Source organism: Centrocercus urophasianus, unplaced genomic scaffold (assembly GCF_019232065.1).
Source record: "Centrocercus urophasianus isolate 14NV4802_14NV808 unplaced genomic scaffold, USGS_Curo_1.0 seq_11, whole genome shotgun sequence".
Taxonomy (NCBI): Eukaryota; Metazoa; Chordata; class Aves; order Galliformes; family Phasianidae; genus Centrocercus; species Centrocercus urophasianus.
In genome coordinates, this window is record NW_024884253.1 from 38,661,195 (window position 1) to 38,683,284 (window position 22,090).

The following is a 22,090-nucleotide window of genomic DNA, read 5'->3' on the forward strand; positions in this document are numbered from 1 at the left end:
CTGTGGGAGGCTTTTACATAACTTTCAAACATTTGGTAAGAACCAAAAAGAAGGTTGTGATGAGAAACAACAAAATTGCCCCCAAAGAAACCCAAAATTGATTTATGATCTTTCAGTTTTCATTGGGATCATAAACCCACACCTGGAGGGAAGTGGTAACATTAGACTGCAAGACCCCTTTCCAGGCAAAAGTGTGAGTATAACAACAAAGAATTGATAATTGAAACCTTCTGCAAAACACTTATAACAGAAATATTAATGAAGATTTTACATATTAATTAAGTAACTTTATGTGTTTTTGAATGTAGGAACAGAAAAAGTTCAAGATATTAATGCTTGATCACTAGTCGGGTCATCAGATGATGCAATAAATTTAAGCCTGATTGTGAGCGCCCCAGGTCTTCTGTCCCCTATCTCTCAGAGCTGCATTGGAATTAATAATGCCACTTCTCTTAATATTGCAAATCCCTGGGGATTGCATCTTTAAATCGAGAAGTCAATAGTTTCAGCTTTCTGAACTTATTTACCTGCACAAATCTGATCCTGGAAGGTACTGGGAAAATCGTGAATGAAGAAGTGGAATTAATCGGAGATCACACCACCTTTTTTCCCATCTAAGTCCTGGGGATGTTGGCCATGAGGAACATGATAATGTATCCTGAAAAACATTAGAAGGCCCTTCTCAGTTTTGGGCTTCATTATAAATAGTCAGCAAATTTGGAAGGAAAGATAGCAACTTCAAAGACCTTATGTTTAGCATAATCATCCACTTTTCTCAGATCATCGGCACAAATTCTAGCTAGCACTCCACAGATTCTCAACTTTTTGTCAGAAATAAAACTAACCTATGTAAAGCTCAACATCAACATGTTTAGAGAAACTATGAATAACATTATTTTAGAAACCCAGCAAAAAAAGACTGCATCATTCTTGGGGGTGACTAGTCATAAATAAAAGTATTTCCCGTATATTATGTTATTGGTTACAGGCTTCATATCTGTACCCTGAGTAAGGGAGATTTCTATGTCACTCAATCATAATTCAGGTGTTTTCTATGGTTCCACACTCAATTACATATACAACTATTCTAATTTCATTTCACTGGTATATAACATTATATTATACCTAATTATATTATATATTATAATACTATGTAATATTTTATATTACTTCACATTAATTAATAAATTATGAAAATTGTTCACTCAATATATCAATTTTACCTATTTACACAAGATATTATTTATATGAAAATTCAACTAGATCATGTGTATGATTATATCTACAAAGAAGGGGTATTTATACATATACATCTTAATTTTAGTATATTTTAAGACAATGTAGATTAGAATGAGATATAGTTTTTGAGTAAAAAAAATCAAAATTATTTTTAAAAAATCCAGCACCTCTTTCTTTCTTTACAAAGCACTTGCTTTTCAAAATAGGGTAGTCGTAATGCCGTGTTTTAAAGAACATTTGCACTGAAATACGTGCTTTCTATATATCAGTAAAATTGAACCTATTGATCCTGAATCATAATCTTTTTTTAAATTTTTTTCTTCATACTTTTTCTTACTCATATCTTCTGAAAATAAATGTAAAAAAAACCCCATACCCTGATTTTTCAAGTTTTAACGCTTTAGCAAGTTTTTAAATGAATGTTCATATATCTGTAACGCGTGTAACATGAAAGATCACAATGAACATCAATTTATCTGAATAGCAGGATTTTCAAAAGTACGTTCATGAATGTAAAACACTGATGCTCTGGTGAAACATTCCATAGATTCAGACAAAATAAATCCACATAAATAAATGACTGAGTAGAAATACTAAGCTAGCATACTGTTTTGAATAACGTCTTGAAGTTTTCAAGTTCTGTCTATATTCAGGAACTTTTTCCAGCTGTGACAAAACTTTAGGAAAAAGTTGAAATGTGGCAAGAAGTTTAGATGGAGACAGTAGATCTATGTTCAAGAGCAACAGAAGTGGTAACCTCACTTTGCATAGCACTTTCTATTGTTAAATTAGGTCCAAACCGGACCTGTCTACTCCAAATCCTTTTGAGCAAGAAATCTTTGTCATGTGGATCACCAAGGCTGTATCTACGAAATACCCTAAGGCCATAAGACACAATACATTCTAGAAAATACTTTGACAATATGGAATGACAACGAAAGTTTTGTGCATATGTTAAGAATTCACATAGAGTTCTCATCTGACTTTATGAAGCATTCCATTCCATTACAAGGAGATATCCCAGGCAAGAAGACTGAGTGAAAAAAAAACAGAAAACTAAAAAAAAAACCAAACTTGTTTTCATTAAATTATTATCAGTTCAAAAAGAAACTGTAGGTAACTTACATAATTTTGACACCTTCAGCAGCAATAGGATTCCTGAATGGAAGCAAGGCTTTAACCCTCAAAGCAAAGATAGACTTGAAGTGGCTAACAAAATAACTTTAAAATCTCCTCCAATTACCTTTTTACATACGTATACAAATAGCTCAGGTGTTTGTTTCTGATGTTGTTCCACTATTAGAAGATATACATTTATTGTTTTTTTTTTGTCCTACAGCAAGACTCAATATTATTACTTTTAACTCTTTTTGATGAATTCCTTCTCCTATGCAGATGTATAACCTAATTAGTTTAATCTTTTGGATTCCTAGACCCTAATCTGGCTTAAATCCGTGCTACTGACTTTTAAATTTCTGGCTCCCATTTTAAACTTTTTATTATTGAAATGAGAAAGAACAATAAAGGAAGACAGAAATTAGAGACAGGAAGTCTACTGAATAGTGCTTAAACTTCTGTTCATTATCATATAGTATAATAGTTATGTCATATACAGATTTATTTAGTCTGTGATTTCTATTCTAGTATATCTATCACAAAGCCAAATACATACAAAAAAAATCTTTAGAACTATACAAAATATCACAAATGCTGCATTTAATGACTAAGAAATACAATAAAAGCACCGTGTTGCATTTCAAAGGAATCTTTTATGACAAATCTGAACAAAGATCTGTAGCACTTCAAGTTAAAGGCACTTTGCTGTGTAATGCTATTGTTCTTCAATACAATTGTTAGAGCTAGTTAATAGGAGAAAAACGTTAGCATCTTAAAAATAGGCAAAAACATGCACCTACGTAAGCCTTGGTCAAAAGTTATAAATAATAAATAAAATATATGTAATAATATTCTGAAAAGGTTTTCTAACTCCTGTTTAAATAGCTATATTGTCACTTTAATAATTTTATTCCCCCTGCTCTGCAAATAAATGTAGAAGACAAAACTTTCCCAAAATTTCCATTGTCCAGATAAAAATAGTAATCACATTTATCAGAGCATAATCTCAGCTGCTACAATTTCTCAGTGTTACTCTTAGCTACAATATCTGGCTGACAAATTTTAGCCCCCTATGGAACTGCCTCCAATGCTAATTTGAGCTCCTCCCACAATGCTGGTTTTTTATTACTTTCACTTAGCAATTTTTTTTCTGATGTAATTTCATGAAAGAAATATAAGCTCTTACCGTGTTGTTGGGATGGTAGTTGAGATGCAAACCACTGTCACACAGGGGAGAGGAAGTGCCACTGCTCTGGTCACTGGGGGCGCCTAACACCAACACGGATATACGAATATACAAAAATGTATCATTATCTATAATGCTATAATAAAACTTTGTGTTTGTGTGCTTGCATGTTTCCCTCTCCAATTGATTTTGTCATCCAAAAGTCAAGGCTCAACTCACTCCTTAGTGATTTGTAAAAAAGTTAATAATCTACTCAGTAAGAAAAAATCACAAATGTATTTGCTAATCTGATAATAAATGGAAAGTGCACTTACTTGCTTGGTTCTCACTTAAACGAAACAGTCAGACAATGCTTTTGTCATTCTCTATGAAGTTCACAGGTTTAACAGTTCTTGTAGCAACTTACAAGGATACAGAGCTACATCTCATAAATCATATATGATAGGATCTATTCAAGTGCATGCTACTGTACTTTACTCAGCATTCTCTATACTCCACATCCTTTCATAAAAGCAGCAATGAGTTACTGGGATTCTTTTTTATTTTAGAAGATTTCTGGTGTTGCATTTTTTTTTTTCTTGCCTCATTTAAGTTCAATACCTGGATACAAGATAAAGATGGTACTTCTACAACTGATTTTGTATAAGACATATCAAAACTTAGTTTTATTTAATTGCTACTGATGTAACATCAGGGCCTAGAAGTATTGAAACAAACACTTTTTTGTTTTGTTGCTCCCTTTAGGAGAAAAAAGCAGAAAGTAGTGGTGCCAAAAGGCACAGGATGATTATGCATATGCTTGGGTATGCTGCAACTGTATAATTAAGTGCCCACACTCACAATTTCAGGCAATTAAAGGAAGCCAGCTGTTTCCTTTGTTTCTGATGGGGCTAGTTCACTAAAACTCAGTTGGACTTAAAATATTAAACATTTTAGACAAATTTATTTTTAGGTACACAGACACCTACATGAAAACTCCTGATTTTTAAATGAGAAAGTTAAGCTCTCATAATAAATACACATGATCTCATTTTCACATCTAGAACACAAAATTCCTGGAGTAAACTCTTATCTGGTGCTCCACAGAAAAATGCTTTTAAATACTCTACACCAAAATGTGAGCTACTGTAACCTAATGTAATTCCCCTGACTCAACTTCGCTGACTCACACCAGCCAAATACAAGGCAATCTTGTTTTTCAAAAGTTGTTGTTTTTCAAGCAACAACTGCACACTTTTATTTAAGGTGACTGCTAACATAAGATCTGGCAATACGAGAAGCTCATATTTGGGCAACAATGCTGACTGAGAAAGCTGTTGTTAACCCCCCCCAATGCACACCAGATTCAGAAGCTGCAAGTATTCACAAGCATTGAATTAAGGTTTATTTTGGTCAAGTAATAAAGGCTTACATGCACAATCTTCATTCAATGGCAGTTTGAGAAAAGCAGGTGCTCTTTTCAAAAAGGACACAGTTAGGGTCACTTCTTCCCCCGCATTGCGAAGGACCTGAACCTGGAAGAGAAGCACAAACAGGACAATATATGTATGACCAAAACACAGCAGAAGTATAAGCAATGCCATGCAGCTCCTTATACCTGCAATGTATTGCAATGACATCTTTCAAAAAAGAAAGCAAGATGTAAAGCTTTCTATGTGCTCTGCTCCTGGTCACACTAACAGGTAATACCGGTTTGGAAACAGCACTGGCTGTTCTCTGACGTTTTTCAGCTGCGTACTTCTCCCTTCCAGACCTGGCATGAACAGTAACCCACATGTATAAATTCTTCTTGGTTCAGTTTAGTTTTGCTGAGGTTGTCTAATAAATCTCCAACAAAACAAAAGCTGTAGTTTCCACAGCTATGCCAGAGTCCTGGCATGGTAGGACTATGAAGGAATAGGAATACAAGTGAATCCCCTATCCATTTGTGAATGCTCTCAGCCATATTTTCTCTCTCCCATAACTGCTTCTGTAGCTCCTTTTCATGTTTTTAGCTTTTCTGTGATGTGGCTGATGACACCCCAAGCTACACAGCAGAGAAAGAGAAGTCCAGGCAGTCCCTTTACCAGTCCCAGACTGGTAAAGAGGAGACACACAAGCATCTAATCAAAATGCTATACTTAACAGGTGATAATTTATATTAGAATCATTTTATTTCATGAGAGCCATTAGGTGATATAACTCTGGGTATCAGAATGAACACTACCAGTTGTTCTGCTTCTATAACTTGTTAATCTTATAAGAGTTAATTTAAGTTGCCTTTTTAATCTGGCATATATTTGGTTCTCTTCTGCTGTGATCTCACTGTGTCCAGGTAACTTACAAGTAACCCTTCTGCAATGCTGTTGTGTCAAAACACCATGTAAATTAATTGATACAATTATTTAATCCATGCCAATGAAAAACCTATACTACACATTTAACTGCATACATATATATTGCTATTTTCAGGGATACTTCCATGTGAAAATCACTGCACTACATCAGGCTAATTTAAAGCAATCCGTCAAGAAAAATTGTCAACTTCTCACTTAGACACAATATTTCCAATTCTATAGTGGCTGCTATGGAGGAGTAACAATGTGATGGCACATTATTTGTACCAATATCTGAAATCCACTCTGAAATTTTAGTCTATTATATAAAGTAGCATACTGGTTGTCAAGGCATACTTTGCAATGTAGTATGTATGTGTGCCAAAAACCAAACATGTATCACAGCAAATTTCACCATCTTAAATCACATCCAAAACTTCTGCTGTAGCACAGAGATCTTCAGTGAGTAGTTCATATTTCTGATGTTTTAGACCTCAGAATTCAGAAATAACACTTATTTCATGGGATAACAATGACACTGTCAGTGGAATAGTTAGTCAGATCAAGACTCTGAAGTCCTGAATTCCATCAGAGATATCTTGTAACCTCAGCCTTCAAAGAAAACACATCTTCTCTCTTCTGTACCAGTCACATGATTCAGAACAGTCATAGCCAAAGCAAACAGGAGCATGTTTTCTAAACTGCAATCACAGATGTGGATAGACGAAGTGCAGGAAAAATAAAGTTATCCTTTACCTTTTTTAAAAAATGCTTTTACTCAATAACAGGAAAGAAAGGGAGAAGTTACAGAATTAGCAACTCTAACTTACAGTCACCTTTTGAAGATATCTAAGTGGATACCACCTGTGAAAAAAACTGAGAAGTAAACTCTGTCCCTGAACACTTTTTCTTCTAAAATTTAAACAAGCCACAAGTCCACATGATTATGCGTTTGATAACATTGCTGTAGAAATGCTAGAAGTTGTCCTAAGTAGTCTGGTATTACCTTTTTACTCCAAGCTTTCTCTCTTTATCTCTCAAACTTATAGAATGAAAAATTGTGATGAAGAAGTGGTACAAAATCTAGATGAAATCAGCAATACCTATTCAAGTAAAGCATATACTGGAGTACATAAAACACGTAAGCCAGAAAGTGCTTGGTCTTGACATGTACAACAAAGAGATATAAAATATTGAAAAAGAAAACTACTAGTTAATGATTGCTACAAAGAGAATAAATAAGCTACCAATCCCATGCCACTTACTTTTCAGTGATTATCAAATCCATTCTTGAAAATAAAGTTAATTGAAGAAACTTTGATTCTTAATTGAATTAACATTCTTTTTGAAGCTTTCATTTGAAATCTTTACTGCAACTTTAGATTTTTGCCTTTCTTTTATATAAACAATGAACAACTGTTGAATTGTATTAAATCAAGTGTGCTTTACAGGACTGGTTTACTTGATGTCCTCATTCAACAGGCACTTTCCCTTAGCATCTTTCCTTCATGCAGAAAGAGAATGAGATATGAAAGGAAATCTATTCTTACTGAGAATTGCTGAGGAATGTTTTTAGGAATATACTGGAACAGCTAAAGTGAAATGGAAAAATGTGTAACTTTTATAAAAGGGTAACAGCCAAAATAAATGTGGCTAGTTGTTATGGAGAGTTTTGTCTCTGGGAAAAAAAAAAAAAAAAAGATGTTGAAAACGGAGTCAAACAGTTTGACTAGAAGATACAATACAGAATGGGCTTCTAGATTTTACAAACGTGAGTGGAATCCCAACAATGAGAAATACTGGCATATTCTTTCTTTCTTCTCTCTCCATCATTGCCCGTCAGCACTGTAGCTAAAAATTTTACAGAGCAATTTCATTAAAATGAGTCCTGCATGAATGCAAAAGTAGTGCTTATTCAGGCTTGGAAAATCTATGTTAATGAAAATATATCTATCCATACAAGTATATCTATGCAGATCTGAAAATGCATATTCCACTGACAAAGTGATAGTTTTAAAGAGCTAGATTTTATGGTGGTGTGTGATACTTCTGAATAAAGTCTCTACATAACAATAACAGTAGTCTAAGCATTCAGTAATGCTTATAGTAATGTTGCCCTTTAATTTTATAAAACCTTTTAAAGTGCCAGTTAAAGACAACATTAGAGCATATGCTAATGTCTGTCTCAATATATTCACAAAAGCACTGATGTATGAAGTCCCTCTGACTTCAGCAAGTATTTTTCTTGAATGAGACATTAAATTCACTCTTAAATTACAAATGAAATTTATACATAAATGAATTGGCACAGACTTAAACAGAAGACAACAAAAAGCATATATTCCTTAAGATTTATGATTTTCTGAACCACAGCAAACACCATTCTTCACTGTAATTGAAAGCAAAAATTAGCTCATTAATGAATATCTTAAATTATTATCATTTGAAAAAACAAAAGAAGGATACTGTGCACTGTTATTCAATGTACTGGTTCATCTGCAGATCCCACAATACGTATTCTGGTACAATGACTTAAGGGCCCAAGGCTAGAAGGCTCGACACATGCATACAACTGCCTCAAATTATGTTTAATTATGTAAAAAGGCAATTGTTTCTTTCAGTAAAACCCATGTATGTGATATAGAATAGTACAGATATTCACAGTAAAAATATGTCAGTGTGGGGAGATTTAAATTCCCATGCTCTAATATTTATCAAATGTTTGCCCACAACAAATCAATTAGTATAATAGTTAAAATCATCAAAAATTTTCTTCCTTCACAAAATCTTTCTTACTGATGTACAGCACAAAGTAGAACATCATTTTGTGACAGCAGTTCCAACTCACGCTGCTCAACTGAAAGCATACGCCAGATCATAGCTTGACATTACCAGAGAAGTTGATTGCTGTCTGGTCAGAAAACTTGATTTAGATATTTAGATACAAAATCAAAGGAGTTGCACACTGGAATGGAAAACTTCCTCAAGCAAAGGAAAAAGAAATGCATGTGCCGAGGGTGTATGAAGACATTAACTTCTATTCGGACACAACTTTTGCACCTAACTTGCTACCAGTACTGTTTTATAAAAGGGAAGGTGGATGCAGTAATACTCGTAGTTACAGCAGAAAGATCATATTCAGTTTATCACTAAGCAATTATTCTGAAGCGTGGCAGAAAAAGTTTTAGTGTTTCTCAAGATGGCATGGGAATTGAACCAAGGTAGCACTAACACAGAGAATGATCCAGCTACAAAGACGCTATATAAAAAATCATTTCAAAGCAATATACACAGTCTCTCGGGATTTGATGCTTTTTGACAAGTCCCATCAGACTTAGCACTCAGAAGCAAAATTATTCTCAATTCCAAGTGACAGTGCTCATTTGAGCTAGACCATCAGGTGATTTCTCAGATGGGCAATGTCACACCAGTCTGTTGTAACTATCTTCTGTCTTCACTCATCGATCTTTGTCACACCTGCTCTTATTGGCTTATGAACCAATGTAGACATAAAAGTTCCAGTAACCTGAAGACTCAAGTACAAAGTAGAGCACTAAGTGATCTGCCTTTAAAAAGAGATAAAAAATATAATCATGTTCCGAGGTTCAAATATGAGCCACAGAGTACTCTGATTTCTGTCAGATTTTTCTTCAATGTAGTGTCAAGGTAAAAAGAAAATTCTATCACTTCAGTGATACACTGACAACCAAGCTGGAAGAAAAGATTAGTTTTTTGAACTTGTAAAATGGTATTTTTTAACTCTTATTATTATGCTCCATAATCAGCACTAAAATGCTTAGGAATATTAAAATAGCAACAGACAGCAATTACTGCTGAGTTAGATGTTTTCTTTTCAAAAATAACATAGGAGAGCCTCAGCAAAAGATAATCATGCAAAAAATGGAGGAGAAATGAAAAACTAACAGAATCACAAAAGTAAAAGACTGCCAGGAAAGATGTTCTGGCAGCATTTTCCTGTTCTTCATTCATTGAATTTAGCATCATTAACAAACATAAACCCCAAAAAATATTGCTAGAAGTGCTTAATTTGCATTCCTTAGGTCACGTACTCTAATTTGGAATTCTGTTTTACTAAAAATAAAAATATTATATTTACTAAAAATAGCCTATTACTGGTCATCACAGTTCATATTCAATCAAATTACCAGCAGGCCAATACAGAAACTAAAACAAGGAATTAGAACTTGCTAAAATTTTAGTGTTTGAAGAATGGAAATGCCAGTGGTAGTCCTAAACTCAAACCTCCATATCACCGTCAGAAAAATAAAAAATCATTTCATTATAAAATCTGACTATGTTGCTTACAATGATCTATCTTTGTAATGATTTCTTTGAATCATACCAGCTAACCTTCAGACTGTCAATTCGGAATTGACAAAACACAAGGGGAAATGGTTTCAAGCTCAAAGAGGGTAGATTTAGGTTAAAATATAAAGAAAAAATTATTTACAGTGAGGGTGGTGAGGCACCAGAACAAGCTGCCCAGTGACACCGTTGATGTGTCCCTGGAGACTTTCAAGATGAGGCTGGATGAGGCCCTTAGCAACCTGATCTAGCTATGGATGTCCCTTCTCATTGCAGGAGAGTTGGACAAGATGGCCTTCAGAGGTTCCTTCCAACTCTAAGGATTCTATGATTCTGTGATTATAATAATGCAAAAGTCACTTTCAAACAGTGAGTTCTCTTAATGCTCCCTAAACTTTATTCCATGGATTTCTATTAGTCTGGGACCATAGTCTGCAAAAGAAACAAGTACACAGATACACCAATTAGTCACTGAGCAATCATTCATTCCAACAAGAAAATGAGTAGAAAATAACATATCAGTACTGTGAAAGGGTACCGTATAGCGCTAAGATTAATATTTTAAGTGTTGAAAATTTACACTTCATTGCACATTACGTTTAAATGCTTCTTGTATCCTACAGCATATATTACAATATACACAACATGGACAAAATTCATTTTCATGTTCTGACTAAAGTTTAAGTAATGAGTCAATTGAAATTTGACTTGATTTGTTACAGAGCTTACTTGAGTATTAACACAGTTTCTCATATCTCATATATGGCAAAAATAATCTATGCAAGTAAACAAATTTCAAAGAACCAGAAGACTAATCCAAACTCCATCCATGTTTCACGAGTTTTTTCAATATGCCTATATGTAGAGAGTGAATGCCAGAGCTGAATCACAGAAGTGCCAACCCTTTTTTTCTCATTATCAACCCCCATATAGTTTTCCTCTAGGATTACTCAACTACACTGAATTATCTATGCAGCTATACAGTTTCAAAAACTCTTATTTAAACTCACATAGCTATTCAATTTTTTTATTTTGAAACTTAACATATACTCAACTGCTGGGAACCCACAATCTTTCTACACTAATTTATAAACACATTTTTAAATTACATATTTAAAGAGTTTCAAAACAGCTGACTGAGAAAAGTGAACAAAGGCCCTTATAGTACAGAAAATGTTAAAAATAAAGTAGAACTGTTGCTAGTATGGTTGAAACTAAATTATGTTTATTCTACATTTTTTTAAAGGTATGAAATTAGTAGCTTGAAAAGTTTTGGACAAAAGAAAAAAAAATTTTTTTTTTGGCTTTGGATATCACAACTGTATAAGGCTGATAAAGCCAACATCATTTAGATAAACTACTTAACCCCATCGTCTGTCAAATATTTTAAGTCAAGAAGCCTACTTATGATCTCAACTAGTTGTAGTAAAATGCATACTTCATCTCCTACTGACTTAGATGCCTTAATTACAATAGAATTTATTTGTGTAAGTCTCTCATTGGTATCAGAGCTCAGAAATATACACATGAACCAGAATTTAGTTTGGATCAATCTTACTGCCGCTTTCCAAATAAAAATTAATCAAATTTACTTTAGAATTAATATCTGATCTATTTATAAGTAAAATATAACTCCTGCTGGAATCAGGTATTTACAGTACTGTTACAACATCTACAGACTTGTCCAAAGCTTTCTCAACACAACACCCTCACACCTGTGTTAACTTTTGTGTGCAGTCAGATTACCAACAATCACCCCCCATCAGCCTGCAATGGATTTCTCCTTTAAGACACAAGAGGTTTTTGACTATTAGTCAGAAACCAACTGTGACAGCAGGCTTTAATGAGATGGTTGTTCTTTTTTAGGTCTTCTTGACTACATGTGGTGGAAAATATTCAAAGAAAACTATCACCTGCAGAATGTTTAAGCAACCTGCAAAAGCTTTGCACGTGGCTTCTCCGTAACAAATGGCAATTGCTTTTTACCTTCAAGGAATCCTGATGCAAAACTTCAAAGACTTTTTTTTCTACTTTTTCTTAAAAAACAATCTAGGGCATTTTAACACCGAGATCAGATGTAGAAATTCCTCCTACTTAATCCTTAAGCATAAAATCCTTTACTAGTCACACAAGTAGTACATTTAATGGGCACTAGTCCCATATAATATAAAGACATTATCCATGTCATATTTGGAAAAATAAATAACATTAGCTATATTCACACTTACGTGCATGAGTTCTAGACTATCCAGATACAGTTTGAATGAAGACCATTAAAAATCCTTTTATTAACTGAATTGTATTTTCTAATGATGGAAGACATTATGCTAAAGCCAAAAGGCTTCATATAAAAGATTTAGCACTTCCAATATTTTTTTCTCTTCTAAGTAACTGTAAATAAAAAATCGAAGTGAGGTTGAAAATGGAAATTCTTTTTCCTAGCAAGTTGAAAGAGGAACTGAATGTGACTTGGAATTAAGGACTTGAGATCTTCCAGGTAAAGTGTGCTTCCCACTACAAAAGTGAGAGAAGGAAATAATTACTTATTGGAGAAAATAACTTATAGGAGGAAATAATTCCAATCTAATTTTCCATGTTAAGGATTTAGAGCTCATTTTTACCCTCACAGTTTGGTCATACTGCACTTTATTAATATTATTATTTTTTTGTTAGAGTAATGAACCCTTAAAGGGTCTGAGCTTTCTAGGCTTGATTATTAACACAGAAGATGCTTCTTTACCTATTAAACAGACAAGAATTCACTGCTTCTTCACTGAAACTTTTTAGACACTTCAAATTTACCAGAAAAAGCATTTTCACAGTTGATTAATATATATGGCATTTATAAGGCATTTACTAAACAAGTTTCTTATTTCTGCATACTGTTTGTGAAAATATCATAAGTAATACGCAAAATTCAGGCATGTTACTACACCAAATATCACGTTGGCTCCTGCTTCTGTTCCTAATATTTCAAGAGTGAAAGTTGCTCAGTTGGCACAGCAGTTTGAAATACATTCTTAAATTTCAAATGTTTTCTGAATAGAAATATGTCTGAGATTGTTCAAAACATTGTTAGAATGCTTTTCTGAGAAAGCAGAACCCCAGTTTAAGTGAGGGGGTTATGATGGAATCAGTAATAGAATAAGTGTGCTTACACTAATCTCATTGCAAGACTGAGGTCAAACACACAGCCAGTGGCAAATTTCACATTTACATATTCAATATAAAATTTGCTGATGGCAAATATGACCTTAACATTTACTTTTCATGAACAGTCACACTAATCAAGCACCAGCATATAAGTCCTCATGAAAAATTAATAAAAAGTAGTCTTAAAGACTTTGAAATCAAATTTTAATTCTGAATTTGAATAAATATTAATGTGTAAGCCTAGTGGTATTTGTTCAACACTAAATGTTATCAACTTCACAATGACATAAAGCATAATTCTTGGACAAATTTGTATATTAAGTAATGTTTTAGATCAATGTATGCAGTTAACTCTGTTAAGCTTCTTGGCAGTGAGGCTCTAATCTCAGAGAAAGATATTTTAGTAGTTCTGGAAACGTACTCAGTGGCAGAAGTTTTCACTGAGAAAATGCATAATAAGAGTCTTTAGTGACATTTAATGTAATGGTGTCCTTTTCACTGTGGGGAAATAATTCTACTGCATCTAACTAAAACTGAGAAACTGACTTGGTACTTTATAAATATTATATAAAACTGAGGAAAAAAAAGAGTCCTTAACTCATCAAAATGTTTTAGTTGTTACTTTTAGGCAAAGGCATACATATTTTGCTTAGCTGGGATCCAACACAGTTATCAAAAAATATGAAATATCAATAAACAATATTGTCTAAACATTTTTACATTTTTTTTCAATAGCATCTAAATTTAAATTTTGGGAGAACTGAATTTGGAGGTACTCATATTGGGTATTAATTAACTGGAGGACACTTGCAGATATTTTACTAGCTGATGTTGTTGACAAGCTACTCTCCATCATATTTGAAAACTCATCGTCATCAGGTTAAGTCCGTGGTGATCAGATAAAGAGAAATATCACTCCTAGTTTTAAGAAAAGGAGAAAGAAAGATCTGGGGAACTACAGGCCAGCGAGTTTTACCTCCATGCCTGTGAAAATCATGGAGCAGATCCCCCTGGAAAATACATGAAGACATATGTGAGACAAGAAGGTGATCTGAGAGAGCCAGCAGAGCTTCACCAAGGGAATATTTTGCCTCACCAATCTGGTGACCTACTGAGATGAAGCAATGGCATCAGTGGACAAAGGTAAGTCATCTATCTGGTCTTCTGCAAGGCCTTTAACTTGATCCCATACTACATCTTTATCTCTAAATTGGAGAAATGCGGATTTAAAGGGTGGACTATACAGTGAATAAATAATTGGTTGGACAGTCGCAACCAGAAAACTGTGGTCATCAGCTCTATGTTCATGTGGAGAAGGGTCATGAGTGGCGTCCTCCAGGGGTCCATCTTGGGACCAGTGCTCTTGAGCATCTTTATTATCAACAGAGATAATGGGATTGAATGAACTCTGAGCAAGTTTGTGGATGATACCAAGCTGATATAACAAAAGGAAGGAATGCTATCCAGATGGACCTGGACAAGCTTGAAAATTGAGCCCACACAAACATAATGAATTTCATCAATAAGGCCAATTGCAAGATGCCACACTTTTGTCAGAGCAATTCCAGATGCATGCACAGATCTGGAGAAGAACTCACTGACAGCACCCTTGTGGAGAAGGACTTGGGGGTGCTAATGGATAAAGATCTGGACAGTCAGATCTTAGTCAGCAGTGTGAGCATGCACCCTGGAAGGCCAATTGCATCCTGGGCTGCATTAAAAGAGGAATGGCCAGCAGGGCAAGGGTACTGATTATCCCTCTCTACTCAGCTGTCATGAGATCCCATCAGGAGAACTTACTGCGTCCCAGCCTGGGGCCCCTAATACAAGAAAGATGCAGAGGAGGGCCATGAAAATGGCCAGAGGGCTAGAGCACCTCTCCTATGAAAAAGACTCAGGGAGTTGGGCTTGTTCAGCCTGGAGAAGAGAAGGCTCCAAGAAGATCTACTGAAAAACCTACTGAAAAGCCTACTGAAAAAGTATCATCAGGAGGTAGGCACACTTTTTCATTTAAACAGAAGTCTTCCAATAAGATGAAAAGATTTTGGCCTTCATAACTTCTTGGACATTGAGAAGTGTAGCTGTACTAGTAAAATTTTAAATGTCTTTGTACTGTTTTTGTGATCACTATTGTGCAGGTGATTAATTTTACTCTCAAACCTCACTTATTGATTGACAGAAGGATGATTTATATAACTTGTAAAATCTTATAATCTTCCAGTACAAATGTTTAAATGCAATGTTTTATCTATTAGAATTCCTTGCAGCAGATGCAAGATCTCACCAAACTTTTCTGGATAACCAGAAATTCAAAAATAATACATTATGACCTAACATGTGCAGGAGACTTTGAATGTGTTTTGTATGTGTTTTGTATTAGAACTTTATAGTAAATATGACTATATATAAGATTCCAAAAAAGCCTTAACATGACTGAGATATGAAGGTTTTGTAAAGGATGTCAGTTTACCCATTTAGTATGTAAAATGCATTATACTTAAAATATTATAAGAAGAAATTTCAGTATTTCAAGGAAAACAGAGATACTCTCAGTACTTAGTACTTGCACACTGACATGCTAAAATATGGGAGACTTTTTAATGCAGACTGTTCTTTTGAACTTTTCTTTTAGTGGGTCAGCATAATTAGAACCTTGGAAATATTCTGAATCAGGGCTGGTTTGACAAGGGCATGTGAAGTAGAGCATATTACCTACACTTACAAGACCTAATTTAAAGATACATGTCATTACCTTAGTAATGCCATTTCAGCTTGAGCACTGACTACTTCCCATTTTGTTCAGAAAAGTACTAACGGCACAAGCAGGCAACAACATCTGCAGGTCTTTGCACTACAGTCTGAAGAAAGGATAACCTTTGTAAATTCTAATGTAGAACTTCTTCCTTTTGACACGACACCTGCACTCAATTTTTTCTTGTGATCTAACCCAGTGTTTTAGTAGGCACTATCTTCTACATTAGAATAACTAATGGGAAACAGGACATACGAAATTGAACTTGTAGAAAGAGTCCACTATTAACATGGTAATGTCAAGAAAGAAATTGCTGAACTATAAAAACAGGCACAGTACTGACAAACAGGTAGCAAAGCACCAGTATTATACTATTCCATATTAATGGGTAAGAAATATGGAGTGGACCATTTGGAAGCTTCCCTATATCTGGCTGAACAGTCCAACATTGAATACAAATGAAAAAATATAGACTCCATTTTCCTTTCCTCTTCTTCGTCCACCAAACAGTTAGAATACAAAGACCCAATCCTAAGAGGGAGAAAAAAAAAAAAAAAAAAAGAGAGAAAAAGAAAAGGGGGGGGGACCTAGAAGTACAGGTGTTAGATAAGCCCTGGATAAATACTGGCACTTTTTTGAGTACAACTCTTTACTTGTGATTCTTTCTGGCTAGCTAAAGTAGTGTACATGCTTTCCTTCAACCAATGTAATCTCTCTGATCCATATCAAGCCATAAGAAATAAAAATGTTGTCTTTCAGAGTTGAACATTTCCTACTAGTCTATGCCACATGGCCATTTCCCTTTTAAAGAAAATACTGATGCTGCCTCTCAGATAATATTTTCTAGTCCATATGAGTTAGAGAAAATTTTTTAATAGTGACCCAGGAAAAATATTTGTCAATAGAAGGTTTCCTTTTCCGTACACCAAAATGTCCTGAACTCACAGAATGCTATATGCATTCTTGTTTCCTTTGATTCTTGGTGGCTCTTCATGTTTTCTATGTGACTCATACTTTCACTCTGCTGACTCATATTTTCACTCTACCCTTACTAAACCTTACTAAACCTTACAGGATTTTGACTTTGAGAATTACAGTAGTGTAAAAAGAAAATAATTATATTAATCATATTGACTCAATATTCCCCATGCTAACATTCTACCCACTTATTAAAATTACCAGAAGTGTTGAATAATTTTAAGAGATGGAGTCTTAAAACAAGTAATACAAGTATAGCTAACTTGAGAAAAAGATAGGAAAAGTAAGTTAGGAAGACAAACAATGCAGATCAGTGTATAAAGTTTAACATCACGGCTGTTGAATAAACCCTAGCCTTTTCTGTGTTCTGCACAAACACTGTTTATTTGAACATCAAAAATATGGCTGAATACATATTATACTACTTCTCTAGGATGCATCCTAATAAAAAGAATTTCTACTACATAGGAAAAAGAAACGAGAGCTCCCGCAAATCACAAAAACAAGACAAAACCAGCCAAACAGGTACCTCTAGGGATTATTTATACCAGCTAGGTTCTTTTCTACCTGATGTACACTCACTTCAAACTAATGTCAAAATACTTGACAGATCATTATTAGCTCCAAGTTTCATGAACAATAAGGAAATTATAAATACGTTGTTACAGATATTTTCATTAATTATACCATGGTAAAAGAGGTGAGGTTAACACTTTTCTTACAACCACAGGTCTCGAACAGAATGGCAGTATGGAATAACTAACATCTTGGCCTCTTCATATGAAGAAAACTATTGAGGAATGATCAAGCTCTCCTCTTACAAGTGCTGACTATGCAGCTTCAACGTCTAAATATCTATTCGGTTTTATCTCTTGCCTTATAAATGCAATATGATTATTATTCTGTTTAAAACATGAAAAAAATTACTGAAGATATTCATCATAAGTTTAAAAAATCAGCTTGGATGAAAACTGATCAAAAAAAAAAAAAAAAAAAAAAAGATTTGTCAACTGCATATAATTCCTGCACATAATTCCAGTTAAGTAACTACAGCTTCTATGCCATCGGCTTTACGAAATATATATCATAATTGAAATTCTGCTAGAATACAGGGAAAAGGGTGAAAGCTACAATGCAATGCACATGGGCATCTCATTTCTTGTCAAACTCACAGAAAAGATGCCTTGTTCAAAATGTAGCTGACATTTGACTTGTAATATGGTGCTACACAGAATACCTCGCTGTATCAAAAAAAACACCAAAGTTTAAATACCTACACAGATTCTATATCTACCAATATCAGCTTCTCCCTGGACAATAACCTCGCTTTTCAAGTAACTTACTTGGTGAGAAACAATTTTTGTTATGAGCACTTAAAAGACTAGGTGTTTACTATTTGGATTGACGTTGCTGGTGACTGGATTTATGCACTGTTGCACCGAATTCCTCAGGCAGAAGCCTAAATGTGTATGCCTGTCTATGCATGCTATTCCTGATTTCAGATTATAAAAAGTCTTGCAAAATGCTAAAGAGAGAAAAAAAGATGGCAAAAATAAAAAAATTAAAAAAAATATCCAGAGTAGAAAGAGTTCCAACTCATCTAAATTAAGAAATATAACAAGACATCCCCTACTTCCAAATTCAACTTGAGACTGCGCTTCTAGAGACAAATTATTTCTATGATGTTGAGAGATGATTTTTTAACTTTTTTTTCCAACCTCCTCCAATGCTGATATTTTACCAGACAGAACATATTTATTTTACCATAGGAGAGTACTAAGAGTGAAGGAATGCTCTGCTGTGTTTAGATGGGATTCTTTACAACCCCAGTAGAACAACAAATTGACATTCAGTCTTTGATAGAAACTCATAATATCCTTTCATGATAATGAATAATATCCTCACCTTCTACAAATGAAAAACTAAGCTCAAAATTCACCTAAAGCTAAGAAAATTCCAATGGGAAGTGGGCAGACATCTCCTGTAAGTTAAACCAAAAAACAAGTAAGCCTACATATTCAGTCTTATAAGTCTTATCTACCTATTGATTTTTCATATTCAGGCTTCAGATTGTAATGTACTTTTGGAATAACACGATCTGTGCTCCACTGGATGCTTTATTAACAGACTTAGTAACTAATGGAAGACAACAAAGGATACCATAGGTGCCCACAAAGGTTAAGTCAACTAAGTTTGTTGCACATCAGAGAAAGATTCTCCCTACTATGAAAGACTGTACTAATTTGATAAAACGACTTATTTTTGAAATTCAAATGAAAATATAGTTTGATTTGTGTGGCAGAGTAAAAACAGTATAGTGAAACACCATGGTTAGCTGATTAGTAATCAGTGTAATATTACAGGCTGCATTGATCATTATGCAGAATTTTTCATTACTGAGTTATGAGGATAGGACATTTGCTTAGAATGTTTTTGCAAACAGCAATAACCGTTCTATCTAGAAAAGAAAAAGAATGAACACACATTGCATTCCAAGTGCAGATAATGTATACGCGTTTGAATTTCCTATGGGAAGCTTCAGCTTTACACACTGGAAAATCTTTCCTACTGCTTCACAGTAAATATTTTCTAAGATATCAGGGCAACTCAAAATGTTAATATATTCTCTCATCATATGATACCTGCTAAGTCTTAACTAGATTCAGAAAAAAAGGAATTATGATCAGAACGAAACAAAACTCTAACATTATGGACCGTGCACAGCCATTTCAAAAGTACCTAGATGTGGTAAGGATTGGACATGAAGTATTCATTGCAGTTCTAATCCATCCTGAGAGCAACTATGTTCTACATACTTTGCATTCTCTCTGTTACTTTGACATTAGAACTATGGATCCCATATTTGATAAATATTAGCATAGGAGTGCTATAACAGCTTCATGGAACATGTTGCAGACAAAATCTACCTATAACTCCTGCTGGCAAAGTAGTTTCTGTATCTGCTCCTTAGTCAGGTCTGTGCCTAAAATCCTACATAAATGTACAATGAACTACCTGATCTATCATTAATAAACCAGTACTTATTATAATCAGACTTTCAGCAAATTCACTACACATACATGTACATCACTGTGCAGCAGGCAAACAATGACTTAGTTGCCATTACAGAAACAAGGTAGGATTGCTCCCACAACTGAAGTGCTGCAGTGGATGGTGATAAGCTCTTCAGAAGGGACAGACAAGGAAGAAGGAGAGGTCGTGTGGCTCTCTGTGTTAGAGAGTGCTTTGATGTTGTTGAGCTTGGTGCTGGGAATGAGTCTCTGTGGATAACGGTCAGGGGGAGGGTTAATAAGGTGGACATCCTGGTGGGGGTCTGTTAGCAATAGGATTAGAGAGAATGGTCTCAAGTTGTGCCAGGGGAGATTCATGTTGGACATTAGGAAATATTTCTTCTGCGAGAGAGTGGTCAGTCACTGAAACAAACTGCCCAGGGAGGTGGTGGTCACCATCCCTGGAGATGTTCAAGAAACATTGAGATGTTGTACTGAGGGACATGGTTTAGTGGGAAATACTGATGATTGGTGGACAGTTGGAGTGGATGATATTTGAGGTCTTTTCTAACCATTGTGATTCTGTGATGCTATGATCATACTAAATTCAATGTTTCTAGAAAAAAAAAAAATCAAAATATGGCATTTATGTTTGTTTTACATCTCTTCCTCTGCAGATCTTAGTTCAAAAAATGTTACATAGACTACTTAAATATTGGCCAATATTGATTCTTCATTCTTAGAAATTATTTGTCCAAGTACTATTATTTGTACAAGTACTTGTATATACACAATGGCACATTCATAGCTAGTAAGCTAACACCTTTGTTTTGTTATTATTCTTATTTAAATAACATTATTTATAAGGAGTTTGAGAAGAACATTACGTGGGACTAAAAAGGTATGAAGTAAAATGATATTGGCTACTCTATGCGAATCTGTCCTTTTGGGCAGATTTGAATAAACTTACCAGTTTTAATTTGCTTTTTTATGTGCAGGTCTGCACTTTTATTAACATCTTTTTCTCATGTCTTGAAATTTCAACATCACATTGAAATCCCATTGAGATATTTACCATATTAATGCATTAAAACAAAACTATGGTAATCCCATAAAAGATTAAAATCTGGCCACTACCGCACAGCCAAAACTTAAAACTAAGGCAAACATGAATGTTATTCTGTTTATACAGAGGATGGATTAAGGTTTCTTGTCATGGTTTTATGATTTTTGGTTGTCAGTATTTCATATCATAACACCATGTAGTGTATTGGGAGTTAAACTGTTAATGCTCCAGTTCTGGGCACCTGTCCAGAAGAGAAGAACTACATACTCCAGGGGCCCTTGCGGTCAGGGAGGAGATACAACCCTAGCAAAGTCACCTGATGTCCTCTTCTTCACCAGGCTCTCTTCCCTGCTGCTCAACTGAACTGCGCATCTCACCTCAGTGTTACGGTGAGGCCTTTCCAACCTTTCGGACACTCTCATTATATTTGATTTAATAGCTTCATTTCTAATTATATTGTATTATAGCATGTTACCTTGCATTCTGATACCACATTTAGTAAATTAGTTTGTTTCTCCTCAGATCACTGCCACTGTTTTTAATTATTTTGGGGTCCCCTGTCTCCCTTTTCTGACGGCACGGATTGTGTGAAAACCCTCCGCTCCACTAGTCACGGAACTGGGCCGAACCAGCCAATAAGCAGTTGACAGTTCTAAGGAATGATGACTGATTTGCAACACAAATTTCCAGCACAAAACCACTGCATAAATGCATTCTGAGAGGTGGAAGAGTGCACTCATTTTGTCTTTCAGCCTGCACTTATTTGTTTGTCAGAATTTCATCAACCCGTGCTTTCTATACCTGAATGGCATACATTTATCAATCTGTCATAATGCAGAATACAGTATTAAATGCAGAGCATTTATGAATTGATAAAATGAGCTGTACAATTATAGTTGCTATAAACCTAAACAGGAATAAAGGATAATTTCTTTAGCAAGCTTTGGT

The 22,090-nt window shown here is 34.6% G+C and overlaps 1 protein-coding gene across 1 annotated transcript in view; it reads right to left on the reverse strand.

Moving 5' to 3' along the window:
* The window catches only part of SNTG1 (syntrophin gamma 1), a 164,557-nt gene that overhangs the window by 90,370 nt on the left and 52,097 nt on the right, over positions 1-22,090 (reverse strand). The window contains exons 8-10 of the mRNA XM_042840046.1: positions 4,953-5,055; positions 3,542-3,624; positions 528-658 (exon numbers count right to left, since the gene is read on the reverse strand). Of these exons, the coding sequence (XP_042695980.1) occupies positions 528-658; positions 3,542-3,624; positions 4,953-5,055 (317 nt within the window). The remainder of the gene's footprint in view (positions 1-527; positions 659-3,541; positions 3,625-4,952; positions 5,056-22,090) is intronic.